The 17,284-nt window shown below is 42.7% G+C and overlaps 1 protein-coding gene across 1 annotated transcript in view; it reads left to right on the forward strand.

Annotated features, from left to right (window-relative positions):
• The window catches only part of LOC117826330 (receptor-type tyrosine-protein phosphatase F-like), a 462,221-nt gene that overhangs the window by 441,593 nt on the left and 3,344 nt on the right, over window positions 1-17,284 (forward strand). The window contains exons 32-40 of the mRNA XM_034702308.1: window positions 843-966; window positions 1,278-1,453; window positions 5,940-6,059; window positions 6,837-6,991; window positions 7,851-8,136; window positions 10,131-10,309; window positions 14,661-14,787; window positions 15,931-16,056; window positions 17,092-17,246. Of these exons, the coding sequence (XP_034558199.1) occupies window positions 843-966; window positions 1,278-1,453; window positions 5,940-6,059; window positions 6,837-6,991; window positions 7,851-8,136; window positions 10,131-10,309; window positions 14,661-14,787; window positions 15,931-16,056; window positions 17,092-17,246 (1,448 nt within the window). The remainder of the gene's footprint in view (window positions 1-842; window positions 967-1,277; window positions 1,454-5,939; window positions 6,060-6,836; window positions 6,992-7,850; window positions 8,137-10,130; window positions 10,310-14,660; window positions 14,788-15,930; window positions 16,057-17,091; window positions 17,247-17,284) is intronic.

The following is a 17,284-nucleotide window of genomic DNA, read 5'->3' on the forward strand; positions in this document are numbered from 1 at the left end:
ACTCTGTGACATTATCGAGCCAAGGGATGGGAGGCCGTCACATATCTCCCCAGATCAATATGTATGCAGTCTACTGTCGTCTTAGCCGAGAAGCAAATGGCACAAGAAGGAAAGGGTTAGAAAGAGAGAGGCTGGAAGGAAGAGGTTGAAACAAAAGTGCAGGATCGGAAGAGACAAAAGAAACTGAAGATGTGAGAAGAAATGCAGAGAGGGGACTGGAGGAATCATAGTCACTGCAAGAAGTCAGGCATGTGGCTTCTTAGAATGGGGTAATTCAAGAGGACGACAGGGTTTGTAACAAAACCTTCACACTAAAATGTGCATTATCCTCCTGCTGCATTCAGAAGTTAAAGAAATACATAGGTGGCTCATCGGTTGACTCACTCCTGACAATTGCTTTTTCCTTATTTAGATCACAAAAACATATGCCTCTACTTTTCTTCCTCATTGGCATTCAAGGCATCTAATGACATGCAAATTATGCTAATGCACCAGCAGTAGCTGCATTTTAACCAGCAGTATGGCACTGTGTACTGTTTGTTTTGGACAATCTGCAAAAAGTCTAACTGTCTGTACTGTCCACTCTTGAGATATGGTGCTACTATATGTTCATTTTCAAGGCTTTATTCTCCACAGTGTTGTCCACTTGAATGGGTGACAGCTGACAGTGAGGTTATTATACCCTAGAAACCTTCCTGTATTGTCCCATTTTATCCACACAACACTCAGGAGCCTCCTTTTGTGCTTCTTTTTTATTTTCTTTCCTCCTGTCTGTGTCTCTGAGCCCACTTCCTCATAATCACTCTCCCTCTCCATCGTTCTGTTTCTCTTCTCTCCCACAGTCCATTGATCCCGGCCAGCAGTTTACCTGGGAGAATTCCAACATGGAGGTCAACAAGCCAAAGAATCGCTATGCAAACGTCATTGCCTATGATCACTCCAGAGTGGTGCTCACCTCTGTGGATGGTAAGAGCTTATGGAGCCACTTAACCTCTTATTTAGCTGTTGACTGAGGCTGCCATCGATTCAGACCTCCTTCACAAAGACCAAGGATATTTTGTAAACCTGCTGCTGCAGCTTTAGAAATCTCCAGTTTTATCCACAAAGCACGTTTACAAGTTTATCCATCCATATAGAGTGTTTATCACCAAGCGGTCAATATGTTTCTTTTTTTATATCGGCAAGGAAATCTCTTTCTGAGCAACCTCATCGGATCAAATAAGCTCTACTCAGCACTATGTGTGAGTAACATTCCTCACTTGTTGTCTCTGATACAGCTGTTCCAGGCAGTGACTACATCAATGCTAACTACATTGACGGCTACAGGAAGCAGAATGCCTACATCGCCACACAGGGGCCACTGCCCGAAACGCTGAGCGACTTCTGGAGGATGGTGTGGGAGCAAAGATCCAACACCATTGTCATGATGACCAGACTGGAGGAGAAGTCACGGGTAAGGGAGACACAGTGTTATTATAGAAACCCACGAACAAGGCCATCAGTCACTCACTCTGGCCCTCAGCATGTCTTTTTATTTTGTTGTGATCGTGCATGCGACTGAAAAATGTAAAGAAATGCCAAATAGTGAGTGACTCATGAAATGTCAGATAGATTAGTAAACACAGACGCCAGAAATACATTAGGCTCCAGAAACACTTTTCCCTGCAGCATGATTAAAGCAGCAGAGTAGGTATAAATTAACACCTCTTTATGTGATGCAGCATCTTTTACCAGTTTACTACACCAACACAGTAGGTAGCTACTATCAATGGGAAGAACTGCCTCAGTAGGAGGAAAGAAACGACTATCCTCTTAAACTCAGGGCCATTGGAGTTGATAGTGCGGTGTTGAACGAGACAGTCAGTATCTCAGAGTTGAGATGTGCTTTAAAATAGAGTTCCCTGACTTATATAGTGTGTATATATTTATGTAGCTGAAAACCAGAGAAGTAACATTAAACCAAACGAAGCCTGAAGGCATATAGAAGCCTGGTCCTACTTTAAAGCAGGATTTGTCAGCCTGATCAAAGTCACAAGGACTTCAAAGGATATTTGGTTGTCTGTGGACAGTATCGCTTCATGTTGCTTCTCTTTTCCCCGAGTCTTCATCTTTTAAAACTTCTGCATGAATTCCTTCTCAAACTGTTGGTGAAGTTAAACTGCAAAACAGCTTTTTACCGTTTCCCATCCTCCCTCCTGTTGTTTGTTTTTTGTCACTCATGATGGAGTTACTCTGGACACTCTGCACATGATGGGAAATCGTAGTGTTTCTAACTCTGTTGAAAATATGAAAAGTGTTCTGTTGTTTGGTGGGCATGTGCAGAGTAGTCACACATATATTTTCATAATGATGCAAATTCAATTTTTGTTCATTATGTAGACACTGCTCAGAAAGCTCATTTCTGATTGCTACATATTTATTTTTGTAACACCGTGCCAGGGTTTCATACACATAGAGTGTCTAATTTGTGTTTGCTCTTTCTGAATTTGGCTCTGGAAGCCACGGCACTATAATGAAACTCTGTAGTTGGAGTTAAGAGGATTGTCACCCGTGTGCTCCTATAAATACATTCAAGCTAATAAAAGCGAAAAAAGAGCACATGGGCGACTTGAGATTCAAAATTGGGATAGTTTTTTTAATTACCATCACAAAATCATACTCATGAATTCCTTGGAGGAAATAAATCAGCATGAGCCCTGCCAGTACGTGGTGCTTTATTAGCGAGTGCAATACGGTGCCCTAATGAAATAGAGTCCCTAGACAGAGAACTGGAAGTAAAAGAGGTCGTAAATGAAAGAGTTCATTTCCAAAATCCTAGGCATTGATTTTTTTGCCAGGGTGGGGAGATTGATCATTATCTGAGCCTCAGTTCATCAGTCAGTATCTATAGAGAGTGTATAAAAAATACTTTTTTTCAGAGGCAGAATTTTTATCCCCTCTTTTGAACAAAACAACATCGGTTTTAATTTTGATGCAATCAGTCATTTAGGCAAATTGTGGGCGTCTTTGTCTTCTTGAAACAGAGCTCATTTGTTTGTACCTTGGAGAATTTCTTCCGCACAGAAATGTTTTACAAGATCATTTTTATTACTCAGTCAAAACTCAGCAAGGGTACACACATCCGCCCAAATACCTCTCCATACAGTTAGTGTGTCTGAGTGGCTATTTCAGGGCACTGTGACTGATGACCACTCTCTTCTGCTTTGATCTCAGACTCACAACCACACACACCGTGTTCATGCGCAGGGACAAAATAAGTGAAACAGCAAACTTAAAGAGAAATGAAACAGCTCTCAGCACGTCCCCACCTCCTACACACATTTGAGAATCAATTGGCTTGCCATAACTGTGGAGAAAGATGTAGAGAACTGAACCCGCCTTCCACCAGTGGGGCTGGAAACACTTTGTTGGCGTGCTAACTGTGAAATCTTCAGGATAACATCACACAGGGTGGAGTCGTCTTTGTGTGAGCAGAGGATGTTGTACCTCACTCCTTTAAACCAAAGATTAGAGTGTGTTGTTTTAATCTGCATCTCTGTTTAAAGCATTTTAAGAGATACTTTTTATTAGCAGATCGAAAAACCTTTATTTCATTTAACTCCATCGTTTACAAATCACAATTACAACCTCCACTAAAACAAACAGATCGTGTTTTGCGAAATTATCATTTTAATATGATATAAAGGTCTGTTGCAGTTTTGAAGTGAGTTTTTCCAATAAAGTATAAGTCAACTAGCAGTGACTGGAATTGATTAAATTCCCTCTGCATCAGCACCCAAAAATAACTTTATTTAACATGGAAGACTCTCAGACTGCAAATCAGACCAACTATATGTGCAAGTAAATATTGGATGGATATTTAAGAGGACAATTCATGGCAGAAAGCTGGCGATACTCCTGATTAGACGCACAGTGTTGATACAGTTCAGGGATTTTGTGATGTTTGTTCTCTCCTTTAACATAAACACACGTCCTCTGTTGGTCTGTTCCTCTCTCACATAAGCACTCAGACTTACACATATGGTGAGTGAGTCAACCTCCCACCACCCAGCCAGACTGATGTCTTTGCCAAACAGAGGAGCATGACAAATATGATGAGATCCGACAGCAGGAAAATTTCAGCTTCCTCTAGCAATATCATTACTAGTTAGTGAAAACCTTAAAAGGTCGGGGACTTCAAATGAGACCGGGGTATTACTCACTTGTCTCTGTGTGTGTGTCCGTGTGTGTGTGTGTCTAGATAAGAGGACTGTGTCCTCTGCAAAAGGCCAGGTGTCGACATGTGAGAAGCCAGCTTCAAAGGAGACGCAGATGATAGTGAAACCTGCGGTCCTTGTGTGTGTGTGTGTGTGTGTGTGTGTGTGTGTGTGTGTGTGTGTGTGTGTGTGTGTGTGTGTGTGTGTGTGTGTGTGTGTGGGTGTCTGTCTCTTAATGTGTGCGTTTGCAAGGAACAGAATATGCCGCCCAACCTCAGACAGCAAAGAGATATTCATTACTGTGGTGACTGCTAATCCATATGTTTGTACTGCAAGTGGTTCCCCATCACTCAATTGAGTTTCTCCTGCGAGCTCTACCTCTGCCTCTGAATGGGAGCTGTCACCGGGGGAGGTGAAATGTGAGGGGGTGAATTTTAGCGCATTTTGTCTGTCGATTTGTACCAGCTCCCTGAGACAGCCGAGGTGCCTCCAAATGTCAGCTTGGCTCTGCAGTATCAATATAATTAGCTTACCCGCGCCACATCTCTTCCTGCCATGTTGTCCAAATCAATAGCAGCCTCGTCTTAGTACCCGCGGTTCTAACATTAAAACACATTTTGCTTTTGCTGTCTTTCTTCGTGTAAACAGAGCACTTGGCAGACTTGTACGGATCCTGTGAAATGACAAAATGTACCCACACGTGAAATATTATTTTCTCAGCTAATGCTATCAAACTGAGCCTTTGACTGATTGAAAACAGGCTCAACTTGTTGTCAAGACACATGCTAGGTGGACTGAAACGGCCCTGCAGATTCAGACGACACGTCACAAGCTTTTTAGATTTTTCTCAACTGGATTTTATTCTTCACAACATCCACAAAGCCCCAAAGCTAGAAGCAAGACCAATCAGCGGGCAATGCCCAGTGTTTAGATAATGATGTGACTCATCGCTGCTCAAAAACTCACAGACCCTGTGAACAACTATTAGGTGTTATAAAAATCAAATGGAGCATGATTGTGCAACTGCATGACCTATTTTTGACTCCAAATTATTCACAAGTAGTTTAGGACACATTTCCTGAGCAGGCGCCTTATTATTGCTGTTTGAAAGCGATAGCCAAACTCCAGGGGCAGCTGGTAGTGACTTTCATCAATCAGATGAGGAAGGCTTCTCTAAATGTTTGAGTGAAGAAGACTCATTTTCAAAGTTGTTTTTGTTCAATTTTAATGGCCATTGAGGTTTGCCAAGAGAGCGAGTAAAGTGGAAATTATAACAAAGCCAAGTGTGTCGTTTTCAGAGATACACAGAGTGAAGCAAAGCCACTTAGTGCCAGTGTTTGGAGAACCTTTAGCCTCCTCCACACTGAAGTTTGTTCTGTGCACAAATGCACCAAAAGCATACATTACAAAGGGTTGAAAAGCACCTGACAATTAGCTAATTGAAAGTGATCACAGGCTGCTAAAAGACAAAGCCAGTCTTTTAATGCCCTTTTGAAGCCAGCTTCAAATGCAGACACACATGAATGCCCATGCTCAGCTCACTTGTGTTCGTTCTTTAGGAGATACAGGAGCTGACTCCGAGTCTTCAGCTTTTAATTAGGCCTCGGACAGAGCCTTTGATCTGACCTCTCTAATGTTCCCCTCTTGTTAATCAGTGTGATCTAACAAGCCTCTCACTAGTCTCACAGTGGATGTTAGCGGCGGTTCACTTCTGACAGTGTGCCCTTTCTCTTGCTCTGCCAGGTGAAGTGTGACCAGTACTGGCCGGCGCGGGGAACAGAGACCTATGGGATGATCCAGGTCACCATGCTGGACACCGTGGAGTTGGCCACTTACAGCGTCCGAACATTCGCCCTCTACAAGGTACAGTACTGCTTTTTCCTCTGCAGTTAACCATACTGGGAAACATGCTCATAAAGGACACGTTCCCAGCAGGTGATTGCAGTTCATCATTACTGGGGTCACATTTTAAAAAGTAATTTCTTATTTTCTGAAGTCAGACAAAGGCTATTACCAGTGGAATCATTTATGTTCAGAGCTGTAATTGCTTTTTTACATCCAATATTTGTCTCTTGTTCTGTAAAAGGAAAAGATTTCAGCTTTTCTCTTTGATTCATGTACTCCAGTTTCATGATGATGTGTCTGATGTTTTGTCCTTTATTTCTCCTCTACCAGTTCCTATTTCCATTACTTCCTTTTAATTTAATTATTATGATTTCTAATTAAATACAAGTCTCCAGCTGGAGCCATTACTTTGATTCAATCAGGAACAGTGATAATGCTAAACTGTTTATGAGAAACTGCTGGAGTTCAGTTTCAATATTTTACACGTTATCTGCACCTTCAGAATGATCAGAGTTGTGAAAGTGGAGCACATTACGCACAGCTGTTGCAGTGAGTCAACTCGAGACCTTTGCTTAAAATAGCAGCGTTTTTGACAAGTGCATCAGGGGTGCTTTTCAAACTTAACTATAGATTTGAGCTTCCTTTCATCAACAGCGTGACCTTATCCTTCTCCAAACATTTCTGCCAAGCTGACAAGTTTCTCTCTAAAAAGCTGCCAATTAAAATTCACTGTGTCAGGGTATTCAACCACAGTCAAACCTTTCTTCTTATCTGACCTCTCTGACCCCCCTGTAGAACGGCTCCAGTGAGAAGAGAGAGGTGAGACAGTTCCAGTTCATGGCCTGGCCAGACCACGGTGTTCCAGAGTACCCCACCCCCATCCTGGCCTTCCTACGGCGGGTAAAAGCCTGCAATCCTCCAGATGCAGGACCTATGGTGGTTCACTGCAGGTGAGTGCAGACAGAAACAAACGCAGCATATGTCTAGTATCAGAACAGTGTTGACTGCAGGTTTCTTCAGAGGATGACAGGCATGGTTAAGACAGTGGTGCTGTATTTCATAAGTGATTAAAGCTAACACACGGTAAAGGACACTTTTTGCGATGCAGCCAGTCAACATTCCCTTCAGATGCTTCTGCAATCACACACATTTGTTATGGTCCTGCTCTTATGCAAGAGAGAGTGAACACACCTGCATAGAAGACATGGTGCTCTGAACATAATCATACTCCTAATGCACCTTGATGCAGCTCAGGTTTTGGTTTCTACACCTTGTTGATGCAGCCTACTGTTATGTGCATTACCAATATCTGTTGATCATTTTTGGGGTTAATTGCTAAGTCAACTCAAATGTCAGAGTTTTGCAAAAGTGTTTGATATTTATGTTTGAGAACTAACCAGAAGGATTTTTTGATGGTGAAGTGTTTTGGCACTAGTTTTTAAATCCTTAATAATTTGCAGCTCTCCCACATTCACTTTAACAATCCTGTGTGAATATGACATGATGCAGCTTTAAGTTGCACTTTGACACCCACACATAAAGTGCATTCATAGCCGGAGGAGTATTCACAGCATATAGAGACTGAAGGTTGGAGAAAGAATAATAAAGAACGTGTACAGCAGATACTCCTGCTCATTTCATATTTACTCAGTCCTGCTGTGAGTAAATAGTTAAGAAGGGTTTTGGATATAACCGATGTGTTATTACTGTCTGTGGATCTTGTTATTTGGAGTAAACAGAGATATGTCAGTATTTTTAGTGACAGATGAAGTTATTTACCCTTCTTCTCTCTCCATCTCTCTCCATCAGTGCGGGAGTGGGCAGGACTGGCTGCTTCATCGTGATCGATGCCATGCTGGAGCGCATGAAGCATGAGAAGTCTGTAGACATCTACGGTCATGTCACGTGCATGCGTGCCCAAAGGAACTACATGGTCCAGACCGAGGACCAGTACATCTTCATCCACGAAGCCCTGCTGGAAGCCGCCACCTGCGGCAACACTGAGGTGCCGGCACGTAACCTGTACGCCCACATCCAGAAGCTCACTCAGCCCCCGCCTGGCGAGACGGTTACTGCCATGGAGCTGGAGTTCAAGGTGAGCGATAAGGACTCATCTCAGACAAGAATTACTTCAGGCTCTTTTTGATGACTTAGTCAGGGTAATAAATTAACTTTTCATTTTTATAAGAGCTGAAGTTGACCTCTGCAGGGTGTAATGAAGAATTTCACTTTACAAACACAGCCTTTCTGCTCCTCAACACTTTAGGTATACTGATAGTTTGCAGGGGTGACATTGTAGCACCTTACAGAAAGTTAGATTTGTTTAATCATTAAAGAAAGTTTGAAAAGTTAGTTCCTGTTCTGCTTACAGCTGGGCAATATAATGATCTTAGTACAGGATCCTGATCAAACCTATGCACGGTGCAATGACAAACTTTGAACATATTTTATTTGACAGAGACTTCTAACAGCCCACAACCAGCAAAACTAAACTCCACCAGAGAACATCAGTCTACAGATTTTAGTTTCTTCAACAGCCAAAAAAAAACTTTATGTCATCCACACTTCTAAGATCTTTGTTGTCTTAGAGACATTAACAGTTTAGGTTGGGGTTTGTTCAAACTTGCTAAATCACACAGTAGCATTGACCCAGTCTGCAGCAGTTGATAGCCTAGCTTCTGTTCTGGTTCTCCAGCAAAGGGCAGAGCCAACCAGCATCCCCTGTGGGTATTACACTTATAATTAACAAGTACTCATACAACGCCAGTAAAAGAAAACTGAACTACCCCTTTAATCTGATGAATTTGAATCATCAGACATCTGGAAGTCTTGAGAAAACACACCGAGTTAAAGCTAAAGGCAAGCATCAGAAAAACAGATTTTTTTCTGTGTTATTGTTCTTTATCCCCTTGTAGTAACGAGAAGGAGACCACTTACACTAACTGGCTCTCAGCCCTGTCTTCTGATTGATAATATGAAGCTGCTTCCCTGAGTGTTGTAGCTAATTTTAGTTATCTGCACTTAAAAAAATACAGCCCTGACAGTTGTGTTAAAAAATAGATTTAAAGTCTAACTCATGAACCCTCTTGTCTCGTCCTTCATTACGAGACTCTTTGAAATGTCAACATCACATTGTATATCAGGATGAATGTGGATATTGCTCAAAAAGAAACACTGGTGTCCCCGGCCAAGCTCTAATTCTGCATGTTTTTTCTCACTCCAATCTGATTTGCAAGCACCAGATTTTCAATTGGGCAACAGACTGCAGTTGGACTTCTGACCTTCCATCTACAGTGTCGCTGTAGTGCCAGCTGCTATTAGTAATCCACCAAATCATTGATTCACCAAATAAGCCAAAGCACGGGAATCTGTGCAGGTGACATTGGCGCTGAGACATTCCAGCAGCTACACTAGCATCACATGTTTGAGGGACAAATCAACCAGAGCACACACACACAGAAACACAAACACACCATGACTGTCACTTACACATACACACAGCTGGTGTTCAAGGTGACTTGCAATCACACGCACACCTTCTGTCAATAGCCATCAACTGTGATGTTATTACACACTTTCCTCCCAGCGCGGCTCTGCCATTAGCCCTCTTATGACCATGATCCATTCTGTTTGAAGTGATAATAGCATCTCCTCTCCTGCCAACCACAGAGAATGAAAGAGTGAGAGAATGATTGCGGCGTATGTGGGGGCCACAGCCTCCGTGCCCACACAGTCTGGCCACACACACACACACACACAAATTATCCTGGAGTACTATGACTGTCCACACACACACTCCTGTGCTGTCCATCTGTGCTCTGTCCACTGCCAGCATCGCGCTCGTCACGCCTACAACCCTCCTAGCTCCAGGACTCTATGACGGACAAGTCCTGTGCCGTTAGCTGGACCTACCAGCCGAATTTCCTATTTACCCTGACAGGAAACGTAACGTTCAAATAGAGATTGTCAAGTCATTGTCAGATGCTTTCTTGTTTGTTTACTTCAGGTCACAGGTCACTCATTTTTTTTTTTCTTCTTCTCCCTCCATCTCTCTCCCTGTCTGCTTTCTTCACACCTTTCATTAAACAGAGACTGGCAAACTCCAAAGCGCACACGTCACGCTTCATCAGCGCCAACTTGCCCTGCAACAAGTTCAAGAACCGCCTGGTCAACATCATGCCTTTCGAGTCCACCCGCGTCTGCCTGCAGCCCATCCGTGGCGTCGAGGGCTCTGACTACATCAACGCCAGCTGCATTGATGGCTACAGGTCAGCAAAGGCTTCAACTTTAAGATCTGAGCCGAATTTAATGACTGTGATGTTTAAGTGCTGACGTTGAGCTTCAAGGATGGCTGCACGAAAAGACATGAGCCTTTTGGTTCAGCCTGTACTTCACATTTTCACACCCAAAGCTTCACTGTTGGCTCTCATATCAAAGCGCACTCTACTCAAAAAAGATCTGTTACTATATATAATTACCAACATGTTAATTATGATTTATGCTTAGGCTAAACTGTAAGTGGTGCTTTTTCACATCCATAAGTTCTTCATAATGCTGTTTTCAAATATAGAAAGTTTACGAAGAGACTATTTTGAGCATTAAATGAAGCTGGATGCTGATAGGGACTCACTGAACTCCAGGGTGCAGCATGGGGCTCATCTCTTTTGTTCAAGCTTTTAGGCAGAAGTTGAGCTCTTTGGAATGGAGGGGTACACTGAAAAACTGATGCCAGACTTACTTCTTTTTAAGGGTTTTTGAGGGTGTTTGCAATAGCTTGGACTTACCCTGCATTTTCTCTAATGGTCAGCAGGGGGGGACTCCAGTGGCTGCAAAAATGTAGGCTGTTTTCGAAACCGCCTACTATACTAGCAGTACGTACTGATTTGGCCAAAATTCAGTATGTAGTAAGCAGTAAGTGAACAAGAGCAAAATCTGCAGTATGCTAAAACTCCCTGGATGTTACTGATCTGGGAAAATTTCACAGTATGCATCGGTCCAGTCTGCCTCTCGTACTGTTTCCCACAATGCACAGCGCTCGTTCCGCTTTTTCTTTTCTCTTCTTCTTTTGATGGGGGAACTCAGTTTTTAGGTTCTGTGAAAATTATTAAATTACATATAAACCACTTCTTAACTTTTTAAATCATAAGTGATGCTAAAGAAGCAGTTTCTCCATCGGCTTGGCCGTTGTTTACTTCCGCTTTCCGAAACCGGAAATTCAGTGACGTCTGGCCCAGAATACTGCACAGATCCAACAGAACAGTCATACTACACACTAAATTCAAACGCAGTATTTAGTAGGCAGTACCTACTACCTACTACATTAGTAGATAGTATGTAGCAGGCCGTTTCAAAAACAGCCTGAGTCTTGATTGTTCGAAACCAGGTGGCAAAATCACACTCTCTCATTGTTTGTTTTTTTAAATATCGGTAAACATTTTTAAGGGGTGTATGTTCTCAAAGTTACAGTCAACACAATATTTCATACATAGGCTTTGTAAATTATGGTCATAAATATATGTTATTATATGCTTTAGGGGCGTGGTTGGCGTCTTATCTTCCTAAAAGTGGCACAAGCCCGAAATACCAAACTTGAGGCTTCTAAAGGAGGGTTAAAAAAAATGTATGACCTCACAGAGGTGAAGTCCACTTCTTTCATACTGCCCAATAAGTTCACATCCATGTGCTTGTGACAGAGAAAGACTTGTAGCCTTGAACAGGTTTTCTTCAAACAAGCATATAAATCAACAAGCAACCTTTTTATATCTGCACAGTAAGTCACCTGTCAACGTTTGACCAGACTTCAGGTATACAAGTAAAGATGGCTGCCCTGCATGCCCAGCAGCAATTCAAGGGAATGCTAATGTTTATGAGTCGGAGACTTCAGCTGAAAGTAGATTTAGTATGCAATAAATTTAGGTTTATGTAAACTTGTCTGATTAATTTCTGCCTCCCACATGTTTCCTGCGATATGGATGTAAACCTAAATCACGTCTGAGAGTGTGATTTTTAACCTCGCACTCCTTGATTTATTTCAATCCAATGTCACTGAGTAAAGAGGCAGCTCGATGGAAATTAAATCGCTGTCCTAAATCCTTCCTGGCTGCACTCGGTGTGACAGGTCTACAGTTGTTTTCTGGCATCAGCGACTGATACAGGTGTGAGAGAAACAGCAGCGGACATGATAAAAGTGTATGGGCGGGGACTGAAGATGAGTCCGCAGTGGGCAGTATCCAGTTGCAGGAATTACTTGCAGCTCTGTCAATGTGGCTGTCATTCGCTGGGCCACTACCGTCTTCATATGGAAGCTGCTTCAGGTCCTCGTGTTCTCTGTGAGTCCAAATTGCTTCCTGGCGGGAGGAGGATGAAACGGCAGCTCTCTGTTTTATATCTTTATAAGTATGGGCGGAGACAGACGGAACAGGCTCTTCTGTGGTTGAAGTGTTCAGGGAGGAGATGGAATTAGCTGGTCTGAAATGCCATTCAGTCCATATGGGGTTCTGCTTTATACCGCACCGTGACAGAACACCACCTCCCCTCCTAACTCCCTCCTCTGTCTCCAGCCCTGTTGTTAATGAGAAGGTTCTCTGCAGAGGCCGACCCTCCATTGTTGCTGTGCAAATAGCATAATTGCAGCAAGAGAGCAATGTAATGAAGTATGTTTACCTTAGCCTTCCCTCCCCTTTTTCATTCTCTCCTCCATGTTCTCTTCTCATCTCTCATTTTCCTTCTTAATTTTGATCCCATTATATCTCTATCTCTCTCTGGTCCTCCTTTTTAATCTCACCTCTCTTTGCTCGCTCTCTTCCTAGCCTCTGCTCTCACTCACCATCTTAATTTTCAATCCAAACATCACGGCTGAGACAGACATATCCGGGTGGGGACCTGTTGTGTGCACCAGTGGCACTGTGTGATTAAGCCGCTTTTAAAGCCTGGGCATAAATAAAAACTAAACAGGGGCCTCCAGTGCCCTTCACCCCAGCGTCTTCAAGAAAAGCCAATAATATGCTAAGCTAATGAGAGGCGAACCATTGATTCAAGCTATGCTATCAGGGGCAGGAGCCCTGGATATGCTCCGATGCAGGCTGGAGTTTTAGCATTGTAATGAGGTTGAAATGAAACACTATGTCCTCAAGCACTGCAGTCATGTGGGATGATGCGGAGAGTGCTTTGTGCTGTTTGGCAGCGCGCTCATCAGGACACTGTGCAGAGAAGTCAGTATAGTGTGATACGCTTTGAATTGTTTTTGTTTTGGCTGGGGGCTGTGTTATGGGAGGGTTAGAGGGGTCCACCTATCAATTAGACATTTAGCATTCATCCCCTGTTCAGTGTTCCCTCCCTTCCTTTCCTTCCTCTTTGGCGCCTACATTTCTCCTTTCCTACGTTCTCATCTTCCCCCCTTTGTGACTCTCTCTCTCCTCCCCCTCAGCACTCACTCTTACTTTGCACTCTGGTGTCCAGCTGAAGAGTGCACTGCTCACTCATTTCATCTCCTCCCAATTTTCTCTCCTTCTTCTCCCTCTACTTTTTGTGCATCCCGTCTCTTTATTTTGCATTTCTCTTTCCCCCCATTTTCATCTTATTAATTTGATTCTGCACTCTGTTGCCCTCCTCTTTTCATATGCCATCTCCTCTTCTCTCCACCAATCTGTTGTTTCTTTATTTGTGCGAGCGAGGCCCTGAGCATATTCTAATCTCCCGGTTCCACATTAGTTCCTCGCCTGCAGCTCCTTCATTAGTTGTTCAGCCGTGGCTCAGTGTGTGACTGAGTGTGAAGTAGCGTGTCTGAATATACATGGGAAACTACAGCACGCATACATGCGTACACCTAGATGAGAGCTTACATGTGCTGCAGACATGTGAGCGTGTGCATGCACGAACAAAGGTACATTTCTGTGTTGGTTTCTGCAGCTCTCTCTCACTCTGTCTGTCAGTGCGCTGCTGCCACCTGCTGTTAGACGGGAGAACTGCTGAGCTGCATCAGAGTCACGTAGGACAGCAGCACAGCTCTGGCAGCTCAGTGGATGAGCTCATCTCTAGTTTAGGGAGCATATCGAGTGCTCGCTCTCTCACTCTGTGTTGTGTTACAGACAGAAAGAAGAACAAGTAGACTCTTTTCAGGCTTTAATAGCTCAGTGATGATGATATTGCAGAAGATTATTTGCTCTGTTTATTAAATGTGAAGGAATTCGTCTCATTGGCTTCATGGTAGAGATATTTTGACAAACAGAACAAGGACAGAAGGATCTTCTATCATTTTCAGCTGAATGCTTTTAAGCAGCGTGCTACCCTCTCTTCTATGTCATGTTACTGTAGATGCATGAGTTACACAGAAAGCTCTTCCCCAGCCTTTGACTTTTATTTGAATACATTTGAGTCAGAATTTATTTGAGCACTTTACAAGACGTCAGTTTTGCAGCATGTCTTGTTTCTTGTCTGCTATTAAATTTTGGGGTGTTTGCTGGATTAACAGCCTTTACTGACTGCTGTACAACATCACTCCTTTATCATTAAATCTTGCTGCTTAGTGCTTTGTTATGTGCTTTATAATACCAGCTGTAAAAGCACCATGAAGTTTATAATTACTGTTTCATTTCCTTTTCTTCTGTGTTGTGTCTTTAGACAGCAGAAGGCCTACCTGGCCACACAGGGCCCACTGGCAGAGACCACAGAGGACTTCTGGAGGATGCTGTGGGAGCACAATTCAACTATCGTCGTCATGCTCACCAAGCTACGGGAGATGGGACGGGTAAAACACAAACTTTTAATTTCCATGTATGTAGCTCCTTAAAGGGTAATTTCGGGGTCTTTATGTGCTGAGTGGATTCAGCCAAGCTGCTGAGTCACACTGCTCAAATATTAATTCATTCCAACCCTAAACAGTAACTTTGGTTGAAAGTTAACTCGCCCTTATCACCATAGCTAGACTGCATCTGTGATCCAACCAGCACACTCCTCTGCTGGATTTGTCAATAATTGGAAGCATTCCAAGAATACCCATAATTCCCATACTGCATGACTGCATCATATTTTATGAAAAAGTTGTACTGTTTTGTCACAAGGGAGTGGAAAAGTGAGAATTAAACTAAATTTTTTAACCACTCCTGTTTAAGATAGTAGGTAACTTTACAAAGTTAGGTGTTGAAGTTCAAAATTTCAACAGTGACCTTGCAGAGAATGTGGTATTTTGGGGGCTAAGGGGGTCAAAAAAACGAACAACAAAACCAGGGAGTAAAAATCCAATAGAATTGTTCCACAAATCTACACAGCTCTCTGGCACAGAGAAGTTTGCTTAGCTTAGCACAAGCACTGAAAAAATGTGGCCCTAATACTTGGCTATGCTAATCAGCTGCTAGCTCAAGCTTCATTTTTTGAGGGACAGAAATGATCACCAGAAAAAAAAGAAAACCACCAAAACTTCAAAGTATTGTCAAAGTGGAAGAAAATAGTGTGTTGATCTAAAATAAATCTGTTTGATTAAATCCACGTCTTTACGGAGATATTTTGATTGTCTAAGTGAGCCTGACAGCTCTCGACTGCATTTTATAGCTTTTATCACCCTCTCATCTGTAATCACAGAAGCACTCATGCACATCATCGCTGTAGTTAAGAACGCAAACAAATTATGTAAATATTTAGCTTCCTATGATGAATCAGACTATATTTCAAACCACAGATTAGTCTCTCCTTGATTTGCTTTTGTGAGCAGAGACCTCCTCATGACTCAAAATGACTAATAACCTCCCTGAACCTGTGTTAATAATAACCCTGTGGAAGTAAATCATTCATCCGGCTCTTATGTAAAAGTGTTTTTTGTTTTTTTGAAGAATATGTTGAAGAAGAATCCTCCCATAAAGGTACTTTAATGTAATCTCCCCCTCTCTCTCTGCAGGAGAAGTGCCATCAGTACTGGCCAGCAGAGCGTTCAGCCAGGTACCAGTACTTTGTGGTGGATCCGATGGCTGAGTACAACATGCCACAGTACATCCTCAGAGAATTCAAAGTCACAGATGCCAGGGTATGTCGGAGTCACTCTGTGTGAAAATCTGTTTGCCCTTGTGTGTGTCTATGTGTGTGTTCTTCTATGTATCTATCTGTGTGTGTGCTTGGTGTGGGACGGAGGTGAGGATTGATTGGCATTTCACACAAATACAATCATCCAGCTCAAATCCATCTTAATTTTAGGTTTCCAGACAAATGCAGAGAGTCGCTCTAAGTGTTAAAAATTATACCCACTGTGATTTCAAGGTAGAGATGATCAGAACGTGTCCCGTGTTATTTCTCCTGACAGGCTGACATCAAGTGAATGCACCATCAAACATGTTTACCTAGATTCAGCAGCAGCATGCATGCTCTATGGATTGTGTGTATGTGGCGGTGCATGTGTGTATGTGTATGAGCATGTGTGATTCGAGGTGGCTGTGAAAATACATGAAAAGCACAGCCTTCAATCCCCAAGGGCCAGTACCGCAACTCCCTGTGATGCAGTACTTTCAATGGGCTATAAATATACTTTACTGTCATCAGAAGGCCAACAGCACAGCAGCACTCTAATCCCACATCCACTCCTCTCCTTCTGCCATAGATACAGAATACGTATACGATATGTGTATTTAAAGACGGATACATCAAAATGAACTAAACAATTAAAATACACAGATATTGAATTCACGTGTGCAGTGCTGTCAAATGTGGGACTCCATGGTGCAGTTTAGTATTTGCTAGTTTTGGTTCTTGACTGCCAGAGACCTGCTGGTTTTCTCTCCTAAGGGGTCGTCCGCTTCATTCATGCATCCCAGGTGTAAATGAGCTGATTAGATGACTGTAGTGAGAAGCAGCAGGGTTATGCTACTCATGGACCTTAAACAAAAGCTGTGCCTTTGTGAACAAAGACGACAGAAACAGATGTGTGAAGCATAATCTTCAGATTACTTTTTGCTCTTAGAGATGAACTGAAAACATCAGAGAATTATACACACGGGACACAACACCCACAAACCTTCTACTGATCAATGAGTCTTAAATGTAAACCTCTTGATTTGTTCCCCTTCAGGACGGCCAGTCCAGAACAATCCGCCAATTCCAGTTCAATGACTGGCCTGAGCAAGGAGTGCCAAAAACTGGAGAGGGCTTCATTGACTTTATCGGACAAGTGCACAAAACCAAGGAACAGTTCGGACAGGACGGACCAATCACTGTACACTGCAGGTGAGGAGGAAAGATGGCACTCATTAATCATACAATTA

This window comes from Notolabrus celidotus, chromosome 15 (assembly GCF_009762535.1).
Source record: "Notolabrus celidotus isolate fNotCel1 chromosome 15, fNotCel1.pri, whole genome shotgun sequence".
In the NCBI taxonomy this organism is placed as follows: Eukaryota; Metazoa; Chordata; class Actinopteri; order Labriformes; family Labridae; genus Notolabrus; species Notolabrus celidotus.